Source organism: Cherax quadricarinatus, chromosome 34 (genome assembly GCF_038502225.1).
Source record: "Cherax quadricarinatus isolate ZL_2023a chromosome 34, ASM3850222v1, whole genome shotgun sequence".
In the NCBI taxonomy this organism is placed as follows: Eukaryota; Metazoa; Arthropoda; class Malacostraca; order Decapoda; family Parastacidae; genus Cherax; species Cherax quadricarinatus.
The window spans coordinates 1,070,107-1,082,427 of NC_091325.1; the positions used below are offsets into that span (position 1 = coordinate 1,070,107).

Here is a 12,321-nt window from a genome sequence, read left to right on the forward strand (position 1 = left end):
TCCCTTAACCTCTCCTCGTAGGACATACCTCTTAGCTCTGGGACTAGTCTTGTTGCAAACCTTTGCACTTTCTCTAGTTTCTTTACGTGCTTGGCTAATTGTGGGTTCCAAACTGGTGCCGCATATTCCAATATGGGCCTAACGTATACGGTGTACAGGGTCCTGAACGATTCCTTATTAAGATGTCGGAATGCTGTTCTGAGGTTTGCTAGGCGCCCATATGCTGCAGCAGTTATTTGGTTGATGTGCGCTTCAGGAGATGTGCCTGGTGTTATACTCACCCCAAGATCTTTTTCCTTGAGTGAGGTTTGTAGTCTCTGACCCCCTAGACTGTACTCCGTCTGCGGCCTTCTTTGCCCTTCCCCAATCTTCATGACTTTGCACTTGGTGGGATTGAACTCCAGGAGCCAATTGCTGGACCAGGTCTGCAGCCTGTCCAGATCCCTTTGTAGTTCTGCCTGGTCTTCGATCGAGTGTATTCTTCTCATCAACTTCACGTCATCTGCAAACAGGGACACCTCAGAGTCTATTCCTTCCGTCATGTCGTTCACAAATACCAGAAACAGCACTGGTCCTAGGACTGACCCCTGCGGGACCCCGCTGGTCACAGGTGCCCACTCTGACACCTCGCCACGTACCATGACTCGCTGCTGTCTTCCTGACAAGTATTCCCTGATCCATTGTAGTGCCTTCCCTGTTATCCCTGCTTGGTCCTCCAGTTTTTGCACCAATCTCTTGTGTGGAACTGTGTCAAACGCCTTCTTGCAGTCCAAGAAAATGCAATCCACCCACCCCTCTCTCTCTTGTCTTACTGCTGTCACCATGTCATAGAACTCCAGTAGGTTTGTGACACAGGATTTCCCGTCCCTGAAACCATGCTGGCTGCTGTTGATGAGATCATTCCTTTCTAGGTGTTCCACCACTCTTCTCCTGAGTGTGTGTATGTGTGTGTGTGTGTGTGTGTGTGTGTGTGTATGTGTGTGTGTGTGTGTGTGTGTGTGTGTGTGTGTGTGTGTGTGTGTGTGTGTGTGTGTGTGTGTGTGTGTGTGTGTGTGTGTGTGTGTGTGTGTGTGTGTGTGTGTGTGTGTGTGTGTGTGTGTGTGTGTGTGTATGTGTGTGTGTGTATGTGTACTCACCTATTTGTACTCACCTATTTGTGGTTGCAGGGGTCGAGTCCTAGCTCCTGGCCCCGCCTCTTCACCGGTTGCTACTAGACCCTCTCTCTCCCCGCTCCATGAGCTTTATCAAACCTCGTCTTAAAACTGTGTATGGTTCCTGCCTCCACTACGTCATTTTCTAGGCTATTCCACTGCCTTACAACTCTATGACTGAAGAAATACTTCCTACTATCTCTCTGACTCATTTGTGTCTTCAACTTCCAATTGTGGCCTCTTGTTTCTGTGTCCCCTCCCTGGAACATCCTGTCCTTGTCCACCTTGTCTATTCCACGCAGTATTTTATATGTCGTTATCATGTCTCCCCTGACCCTCCTGTCCTCCAGTGTCGTCAGGCCGATTTCCCTTAATCTTTCTTCATAGGACATTCCCCTTAGCTCTGGAACTAACCTTGTTGCAAACCTTTGTACTTTCTCTAGTTTCTTGACGTGCTTTATCAAGTGCGGGTTCCAAACAGGTGCTGCATACTCCAGTATGGGCCTGACATACACGGTGTACAGTGTCTTGCATGATTCCTTACTAAGGTGTCGGAATGCTGTTCTCAGGTTTGCCAGGCGCCCATATGCTGCAGCAGTTATCTGATTGATGTGTGCTTCCGGAGACATGCTCGGTGTTATACTCACCCCAAGATCTTTCTCCTTGAGTGAGGTTTGCAGTCTTTGGCCACCTAGCCTATACTCTGTCTGTGGTCTTCTGTGCCCTTCCCCTATCTTCATGACTTTGCATTTGGCAGGATTAAATTCGAGAAGCCATTTGCTGGACCAGGTGTCCAGTCTGTCCAGGTCTCTTTGAAGTCCTGCCTGGTCCTCATCAGATTTAATTCTCCTCATTAACTTCACATCATCTGCAAACAGGGACACTTCTGAGTCTAACCCTTCCGTCATGTCGTTCACATATACCAAAAATAGCACTGGTCCTAGGACCGACCCCTGTGGGACCCCGCTCGTCACAGGTGCCCACTGTGATACATCATTACGTACCATGACTCGTTGTTGCCTCCCTGTCAGGTATTCTCTGATCCATTGCAGTGCCCTTCCTGTTATATGCGCCTGATGCTCTAGCTTCTGCACTAATCTCTTGTGAGGAACTGTGTCAAAAGCCTTCTTGCAGTCCAAGAAGATGCAATCAACCCACCCCTCTCTCTCTTGTCTTACTTCTGTTATTTTATCATAAAACTCCAGAAGGTTTGTGACACAGGATTTGCCTTCCGTGAATCCGTGCTGGTTGGCATTTATACTCCTGTTCCGTTCCAGGTGCTCCACCACTCTCCTCCTGATAATCTTCTCCATAATTTTGCATACTATACACGTCAATGACACAGGTCTATAGTTTAGTGCCTCTTTTCTGTCTCCTTTTTTGAAAATGGGAACTACATTTGCCGTCTTCCATACCTCAGGTAGTTGCCCAGTTTCCAGGGATGTGTTGAAGATTGTGGTAAGTGGTACGCACAACATATCTGCTCCCTCTCTAAGGACCCATGGAGAGATGTTGTCCGGTCCCATTGCCTTTGAGGTATCGATGTCCCTTAGCAGTTTCTTCACCTCCTCCTCATCTGTATGTATGTCACCTCCTCCTCATCTGTATGTATGTGTGTGTGTGTGTGTGTGTGTATGTGTGTGTGTGTGTGTGTGTGTGTGTGTGTGTGTGTGTGTGTGTGTGTGTGTGTGTGTATGTGTGTGTGTGTGTGTATGTGTGTGTGTGTGTGTGTGTGTGTATGTGTGTGTGTGTGTGTGTGTGTGTGTGTGTGTGTGTGTGTGTGTGTGTGTGTGTGTGTGTGTGTGTGTGTGTGTGTGTGTGTGTGTGTGTGTGTGTGTGTGTATGTGTGTGTGTGTGTGTGTGTGTGTGTGTGTGTGTGTGTGTGTGTGTGTGTGTGTGTGTGTGTGTATGTGTGTGTGTGTGTGTATGTGTGTGTGTGTGTATGTTAGTTTCTAATAAACATAAAGCAGTCCTGTTATACTGTGAGTTGAAGGATGTTATGAACCGGCTGTTTGATATCACAGGAACACCAAACAGTCGTGCCACGGACCTGGAATACCCTCACTGGACCTCCGGCCCTGGAAGGAAGACTTCCCCAGCCTGGTGTACTCAGTCACTGCTGACCTGAACTTCTCTCAAGTCACTTCACAGTCAACATCCAGGTGAGACAACCACTTAAATACCTGGAATAATGTCTTACACAGCCCTGGCATGTTATACTCTCATGACTTCTGGTGTGTGACAAATAAATAAGGGAAGCACCTCAGTGGCAGGCGACGACTGCTGCTGTAATGTTAGGGAGAAAGCTCCATCCGATCAAGGTACAGAACAGGTAGCAGAGAGAGAGAGAGACAGCCGAGACGAAAAGAAAATCAGAGAGAGAGCGAAATTATAATAGTGTTATTTTACAAACTTTGACAAGGACACCAACCTCCCCCCCCCCTCCCCACCTCCAAGAGACCATCCTGGACAAAGGATCAACCATTACACGAAACTTTTTTATCATAATCTGATTAAACCCACAAAGTTTCTAAAGCTAAACAAGACTTGTGAGGCAGCAGCAGCAGCGTTTAGATAATAGGTAACGTCGGGTATTGTTTCCCCTGAGCTGATGAGGGTCATTATTGCCCAAACTTTACCCAATACACTCATTGTTCAACAATATGTCTGGGACAGTTTGAGTGGTCTTCTGGGAATATGTACTCACCTTATTGTACTCGCCTAGTTGTACTCACTTAGTTTTGGTTGTTGAGGTGACGGCTCCATACTGGTGTTGTATGCTCGTTTATATAAATCTTATATTGTCACAGTCATGTGTGTATGATCCATATGGGCTTAGCGCTTATTTTCGATAATAATTCTTGTGTGTGTGTTTGTGTTGAGTGCTGTCTCCTGTGTGCACTGTGTCTTCGCAAGTATCAGAATACACATACCTGTGTTATATGTATACAAGTCATCCTCTAGCAGCCTTTTACTGATTAGTACCTTTACTGTGTCCGCAGTAGCGATGAAGTAGGAGAGTCTGGGGCGGCGGGAGAGTCTGAGGACCTGTCTGGACTCTCTGAAGAAGAGCTCTTCTACCTGGAGGACGAGGATGTCTACGGAGACTACGACGACAACCGTTTGCAGGATATCTTCTCCCAGGAGCTGCCACGACCCTTCGAAGAGCCTGACGAGAAGAGTGGTAAAGGAGGGCAGGAAGGTGAGAATGACGCCTCTATGGGATCCTCGGCTGCCTCCTACGCGGGACATTCTCCCAGTATGTCCCAGTTCACACAACAAAACTTCGATAATGTTATCCAGCAAGCGTATTCCAACACGCTATTTTACGGACGGAGCCGGGGGAGACAACTGAACACAAATCCTTAAATACTGTCCTTTCTAAGAGGACAGCTGATGGAAGGTCCATAAGGGACCTTCTCCAGGGAACACTTGAACACAGGATCCCAGGAGCCTACTCGTCTAGGGGGTGACTAAACACAGATCTCTAAAAAGGTCCTATCGAGGTTTACCCATGCCTAGTGTGTTCTTGTATGGAGCTCCTAGAAACACGCACTTTTGTTAGGGGTGCATTATAGTGTGTGAGAATTAGGTCACAATACACCAGTGAAGAGCAGAAAGCACTGCCGACCTCACTACGTTCTCCTATATAAACTCGCTCTTCTCCAGGTTTATCTCTGATGGTGTGATAAAACTCAGTGCAACGTGTACTGTACTTGTTTTTCTCTTACTATTATCTTCTATCTAGCTTCTTTCCTGAATAGATGACTCATTCGCACCTGCACTCCTAGTGGGTAATTCTCTATAACAACACGTTGAAAACAGATAACATAGTAATCTGTTTTCAAGATAACCTAGTTGATGATAGCGTCCTAGTCAGTGGGACTCCAGTTCGTGTCGACCACCTCACACAACAATTTTTCTGACTAACCAAAAATCAGCATTTACACAGGAGAGAAACACTTCTTTTTTTCAACTGTCTCATGTAGGCCCCTTGTCCAGCATGCAGAATTGTATTGTCCATTTGTTCAGTTTAGGACAAACGAATAAACGACGAGTGGATTAAGATGTTAATGAAGTAAATCTGCCAATAATTGCTATTTTCTACTTTAATGTAGATATCGGTCAGTATTATTATTTTCTTCAATATATATTATAGCTCTTGATATATATAGTAGTATTGTTAATTTAAGATGTTTCTGCCCATATTTGTTAATATGTATATCTTGTATTATTTACTGAGCAGACTGTAGTGCACAGGTCAAGCCTGTCCCACGCTACAAACCTTCTCCACAACATAAGAATGGAGGACCTCTACAGGAGGCCTACTGGCCCAAATTAGGCACATCCTTCCAAAGGGACAACGTTGATCATTCCTAACTTATTTAATAATGTTTGTTATTTATTAAAGTGCAGGTCACTTTCGAAACCATATCTGTGTTTTCTTTATTCCCAGATTTAAATGGTATTTGATACAAATGGTTCAGAAAACCGAGACGATGATAAATCATACACTCGTGCAAGCAACACTTGGTAACTTTACTCTCAGAAAGTTTACTCAATAAACATAATAGTGTTGTACAAGTGTCTAATTCATTAGTTTTAAATTTCACTAGTTTAATTTTTTGAGTAGTTAAACACTAAGTGCCTTTTATGAAAATTGATAACAGATTCAGTGCTTGTTTATGAATATAATTAATTACACGAAGCTTAGAGACTTGTGGGTTACCAAATATTATTCAGAGCTGAGACGAGGATGAGGATGAGGCTACATAGTAGCACTATGTGGTCATGTGAAACTGAAGATGAGGCTACATAGTAGCACTATGTGGTCATGTGAAACTGAAGATGAGGCTACATTGTAGCACTATGTGGTCATGTGAAACTGAAGATGAGGCTACATTGTAGCATTATGTGGTCATGTGAAACTGAAGATGAGGCTACATAGTAGCACTATGTGGTCATGTGAAACTGAAGATGAGGCTACATAGTAGCACTATGTGGTCATGTGAAACTGAAGATGAGGCTACATAGTAGCACTATGTGGTCATGTGAAACTGAAGATGAGGCTACATTGTAGCACTATGTGGTCATGTGAAACTGAAGATGAGGCTACATTGTAGCATTATGTGGTCATGTGAAACTGAAGATGAGGCTACATAGTAGCACTATGTGGTCATGTGAAACTGAAGATGAGGCTACATAGTAGCACTATGTGGTCATGTGAAACTGAAGATGAGGCTACATAGTAGCACTATGTGGTCATGTGAAACTGAAGATGAGGCTACATAGTAGCACTATGTGGTCATGTGAAACTGAAGATGAGGCTACATAGTAGCACTATGTGGTCATGTGAAACTGAAGATGAGGCTACATAGTAGCACTATGTGGTCATGTGAAACTGAAGATGAGGCTACATAGTAGCACTATGTGGTCATGTGAAACTGAAGATGAGGCTACATAGTAGCACTATGTGGTCATGTGAAACTGAAGATGAGGCTACATAGTAGCACTATGTGGTCATGTGAAACTGAAGATGAGGCTACATTGTAGCACTATGTGGTCATGTGAAACTGAAGATGAGGCTACATAGTAGCACTATGTGGTCATGTGAAACTGAAGATGAGGCTACATAGTAGCACTATGTGGTCATGTGAAACTGAAGATGAGGCTACATTGTAGCACTATGTGGTCATGTGAAACTGAAGATGAGGCTACATAGTAGCACTATGTGGTCATGTGAAACTGAAGATGAGGCTACATTGTAGCACTATGTGGTCATGTGAAACTGAAGATGAGGCTACATTGTAGCATTATGTGGTCATGTGAAACTGAAGATGAGGCTACATTGTAGCATTATGTGGTCATGTGAAACAGAGCAGATATAGCAAGACACTTTGCTTGAAATAAGCGTTACAATGTGTTATCTTACACACGTAAGTGTTACAATGTGTTATCTTACACACATAAGTGTTACAATGTGTTATCTTACACACATAAGTGCTACAATGTGTTATCTTACACACACAAGTGCTACAATGTGTTATCTTACACACACAAGTGTTACAATGTGTTATCTTACACACATAAGTGTTACAATGTGTTATCTTACACACATAAGTGTTACAATGTGTTATCTTACACACATAAGTGTTACAATGTGTTATCTTACACACATAAGTGTTACAATGTGTTATCTTACACACATAAGTGTTACAATGTGTTATCTTACACACATAAGTGTTACAATGTGTTATCTTACACACATAAGTGCTACAATGTGTTATCTTACACACATAAGTGTTACAATGTGTTATCTTACACACATAAGTGTTACAATGTGTTATCTTACACACATAAGTGTTACAATGTGTTATCTTACACACATAAGTGTTACAATGTGTTATCTTACACACATAAGTGTTACAATGTGTTATCTTACACTCATAAGTGTTACAATGTGTTATCTTACACACATAAGTGTTACAATGTGTTATCTTAAACACACATAATATTAGCCGGAGTTGCTTTAATAAATTTAAAATAAATAAAACACACTTTGGGTCTTTTTTCCGTTAATAAATGTGTGGAAAATTGCATTTATCTGTATGTAACTCATTATGTACATAACAGTAAATAACAAAGATAATTATTATTTATCAATGTTACATAGACAAGTAGGAATTTGGGACACCTAGGTCGCAAAAAATGTCCCCCTTCGATACCTACCACTGTCATAACCACAAGTTGCTCTGGACCTATTAATTAAATGAAATATACATACACCAGGAATACTGGTAAATATATAAATTTGTGGACTGTATATTAAAAATAATAAATGGTTATATATATACACAATTACATTACAGAAGGAAAATATATCTTAATATCACTCACCAATTTGACTGGAGATTAATGTGTATCATACTCAGAAAACCTCACTCTAACTAAATCTATGAAAATAATGCTGGCCAGAATTACACACAAATCTAGAGAGCTTATCTGAGGTTCCTGGAGCTGTCTTGTCCAGTCGTCTGATATCTCAAGTTATGTAGGAATGCACATCCACCAATTTCGCCTCCTATTTGAGAGGTGTCAACACAATTTTAACCTCTAGAGCACGAAAAATTCTTCCCATTACACCAACATTTGTACAAAATTCAAAACCAAGATGGCGAGTCTAGTCTGCGCAGACACAGGCTTTCCGTTTTCTATGACAAATATTATTAAATACAGTATGGTCATCTATTTACATATAAATACTGAATTTCTGGAAAATATATACAATATTTTCCACAAAATGGAAGGATTTTGAGAACTAATGTTTGTAAATGTATTATACACTGTAAATGTATATAAATATTTACATACAAAAATATATTTATATTTATAGTTTGGCTGGTTAATTGGGTTTAAAAACTGTCAAGTAAATTTAACCTGTTGGCCACCAGTCAAGAATACTTTAATACCTAGAACAGTAATTAGTCAACTCTAAGTATATACACATTGACATATACATCGTATTGCATGATATATATGAAAATATAAATATATACAGACACACAGAGTTCATACCTCATCCTAGATAGAACGTTCTCCTGGACTAATGTGCCTGTACCTGCTAATTATTATTGCAACATTGCAAGCTCCTGTTGTGTTGATTGCAACACTAAAGGTATTTTTTATTAACACATCGGCCGTCTCCCACCAAGGCAGGGTGGCCCGAAAAAGAAAAACTTTTATCATCATTCACTCCATCACTGTCTTGCCAGAGGCACGCTGACACTACAGTTATAAAACTGCAACATTAACACCCGTCCTTCAGAGTGCAGACACTGTACTTCCCATCTCCAGGACTTAGTCCAGCCTGCCAGTTTCCCTGAATCCCTTGAAATGTTACTTTGCTCACACTCCAACAGCACGTTAAGTCCTAAAAACCATTTGTCTCCATTCACTCCTAACAGGCTGCAGTGCCAGAGCTGTGACAACAGTCAGGCTGCAGTGCCAGAGCTGTGACAACAGCCAGGCTGCAGTGCCAGAGCTGTGACAACAGCCAGGCTGCAGTGCCAGAGCTGTGACAACAGCCAGGCTGCAGTGCCAGAGCTGTGACAACAGCCAGGCTGCAGTGCCAGAGCTGTGACAACAGCCAGGCTGCAGTGCCAGAGCTGTGACAACAGCCAGGCTGCAGTGCCAGAGCTGTGACAACAGCCAGGCTGCAGTGCCAGAGCTGTGACAACAGCCAGGCTGCAGTGCCAGAGCTGTGACAACAGCCAGGCTGCAGTGCCAGAGCTGTGACAACGGCCAAATAGCAGTGCCAGAGCTGTGACAACGGCCAAATATCAGTGCCTGAGCTGTGATCACAGTCAAATAGCAGTGCCTCAGCTGTGATCACAGTCAGGCTGCAGTGCCAGAGCTGTGCAACAGTCAAATAGCAGTGCCAGAGCTGTGACAACGGCCAAACAGTAGTGCCTGAGCTGTGATCACAGCCAAATAGCAGTGCCTGGGCTGTGATCACAGTCAGGCTGCAGTGCCAGAGCTGTGCAACAGTCAAATAGCAGTGCCAGAGCTGTGACAACGGCCAAACAGTAGTGCCTGGGCTGTGATCACAGCCAGGATGCAGTGCCAGAGCCGTGACCACAGCCAGGCTGCAGTGCCTAAACTGAAGTATACCAACACCAACAACCTGCTTCATCAAGCAGTCAGGAAACCTAGCCTGGGGCCAGGCCGCATTAGTACTAATATTCTCAGCTACATGATCCATGAGAGTTTATAGCTCGTTTCAGTGATAATGGCCTCTATATAACGAAGTAGCCCTGGTAGCCTACACCGCCATAATTCTTCACAGACCCCTTAAGGAAGGTTCCTTGATGTTGGTGAGGGGCTCTTGATTTAGGGAATTGGATCTGTGCTCCAGTTCCCCGAATTAAGCCTGAATGCCTTCCACATCCCCCCCCAGGCGCTGTATAATCCTCCGGGTTTAGCGCTTCCCCCTTGATTATAATAATAATAATCTTCACAATAAATCAACTGCAAAAGGATTTTTTTTTGTCGTTATACGACATATTATAATCATAACTAAGCGCTAAACCCACAAGGGTCACACAACGGACACATACATGTGCATCAGTGTATATCAGCTGACACATCTGGATCAGTATATATCAACTGACACATCCGGATCAGTATATATCAACTGACACATCTAGATCAGTATATATCAACTGACACATCTAGATCAGTATATATCAACTGACACATCTAGATCAGTATATATCAACTGACACATCTAGATCAGTATATATCAACTGACACATCTGGATCAGTATATATCAACTGACACATCTGGATCAGTATATATCAACTGACACATCTGGATCAGTATATATCAACTGACACATCCGGATCAGTATATATCAACTGACACATCTGGATCAGTATATATCAACCACTAACACAAGTGACAGCTGCACATATACACTACTCTGACTGTACTATCAAACATAAGTGTAAATAACTAACTGTTTACAGGAAAAAGTTGAATTTGCGCTGAGCTGAGAAGTGCACACCCACCCACCATGTTCTCCTGCGCACCACTGACGCCCAGTTTTCCTGCTCACTGTGCCCCCCTCAGGTTGTGACGTACACTCTTATCTGCGTTCTCATTGGCTAATCCATGGTGACGTCACAGCTACGGATTGGCTGGTTGGTCTTGCCATCTGGGTTTTTAGTAAGTAAGTAAGTAAGTAAGTTTATTCAGGTATACACAAATACAGTTACATAGAATTATCATACATAGCAGCATATGTGTAGAGAACCTGGGATAACCCAAAAAAGTCAGACAGAGTGACTTATTTCCATTGGGGTCCTTTTCCCCAACAGACATTAAATCGAGATTCTGATTGGTGGTTCGTCGCGCCAGTGGAATAAACTGAGTTCTGATTGGCGAGTATCCCTCGTATAACCTGTAGTGAGTATCCCTCATAGTTTCATAATACACGCTTAGGCCTGTTTCACACAGGCCTGGCTAGGAGGCTGGCTGGTAGTCCAGGCTAGGGAGCTGGCTGGTAGGCTAGTCTACGCTAGGGAGCTGGCTACTAGGCCAGGCTAGGGGGCTGGCTGGTAGTCCTGGCTAGGGAGCTGGCTGCTAGGCCAGGTTAGGAGGCTGGCTGGTAGTCCTGGCTAGGAGGCTGGCTGGTAGTCCTGGCTAGGGAGCTGGCTGCTAGGCCAGGCTAGGAGGCTGGCTGGTAGTCCTGGCTAGGGGGCTGGCTGGTAGTCCTGGCTAGGAGGCTGGCTGGTAGTCCTGGCTAGGAGGCTGGCTGGTAGTCCTGGCTAGGAGGCTGGCTGGTAGTCCTGGCTAGGAGGCTGGCTGGTAGTCCTGGCTAGGAGGCTGGCTGGTAGTCCTGGCTTGGAGGCTGGCTGGTAGTCCTGGCTAGGGAGCTGGCTGCTAGGCCAGGCTAGGAGGCTGGCTGGTAGTCCTGGCTAGGAGGCTGGCTGGTAGTCCTGGCTAGGGAGCTGGCTGCTAGGCCAGGCTAGGAGGCTGGCTGGTAGTCCTGGCTAGGGGGCTGGCTGGTAGTCCTGGCTAGGGAGCTGGCTGCTAGGCCAGGCTAGGAGGCTGGCTGGTAGTCCTGGCTAGGAGGCTGGCTGGTAGTCCTGGCTAGGGAGCTGGCTGCTAGGCCAGGCTAGGAGGCTGGCTGGTAGTCCTGGCTAGGGGGCTGGCTGGTAGTCCTGGCTAGGGGGCTGGCTGGTAGTCCTGGCTAGGGGGCTGGCTGGTAGTCCTGGCTAGGGGGCTGGCTGGTAGACCTGGCTAGGGGGCTGGCTGGTAGTCCTGGCTAGGGGGCTGGCTGGTAGTCCTGGCTAGGAGGCTGGCTGGTAGTCCTGGCTAGGGAGCTGGCTGCTAGGCCAGGCTAGGGGGCTGGCTGGTAGTCCTGGCTAGGGGGCTGGCTGGTAGTCCTGGCTAGGAGGCTGGCTGGTAGTCCTGGCTAGGAGGCTGGCTGTTAGTCCTGGCTAGGAGGCTGGCTGGTAGTCCTGGCTAGGGGGCTGGCTGGTAGTCCTGGCTAGGAGGCTGGCTGGTAGTCCTGGCTAGGAGGCTGGCTGGTAGTCCTGGCTAGGGGGCTGGCTGGTAGTCCTGGCTAGGAGGCTGGCTGGTAGTCCTGGCTAGGGAGCTGGCTGC

The 12,321-nt window shown here is 45.0% G+C and overlaps 1 protein-coding gene across 5 annotated transcripts in view; it reads left to right on the forward strand.

The window, feature by feature from the left end:
* The window catches only part of LOC128693708 (salivary peroxidase/catechol oxidase-like), a 65,319-nt gene extending 59,744 nt beyond the window's left edge, over window positions 1-5,575 (forward strand). For 4 of the 5 annotated variants that reach the window (XM_053783529.2, XM_070091075.1, XM_053783531.2 and 1 more), the window contains 2 exons: window positions 3,176-3,313; window positions 4,154-5,575. In XM_053783529.2, the coding sequence (XP_053639504.1) occupies window positions 3,176-3,313; window positions 4,154-4,520 (505 nt within the window). In that variant the 3' untranslated portion in view covers window positions 4,521-5,575. The remainder of the gene's footprint in view (window positions 1-3,175; window positions 3,314-4,153) is intronic. The other variant, XM_070091073.1, reaches the window with a different exon arrangement.
* Window positions 5,576-12,321: the final 6,746 nt, after the last annotated feature.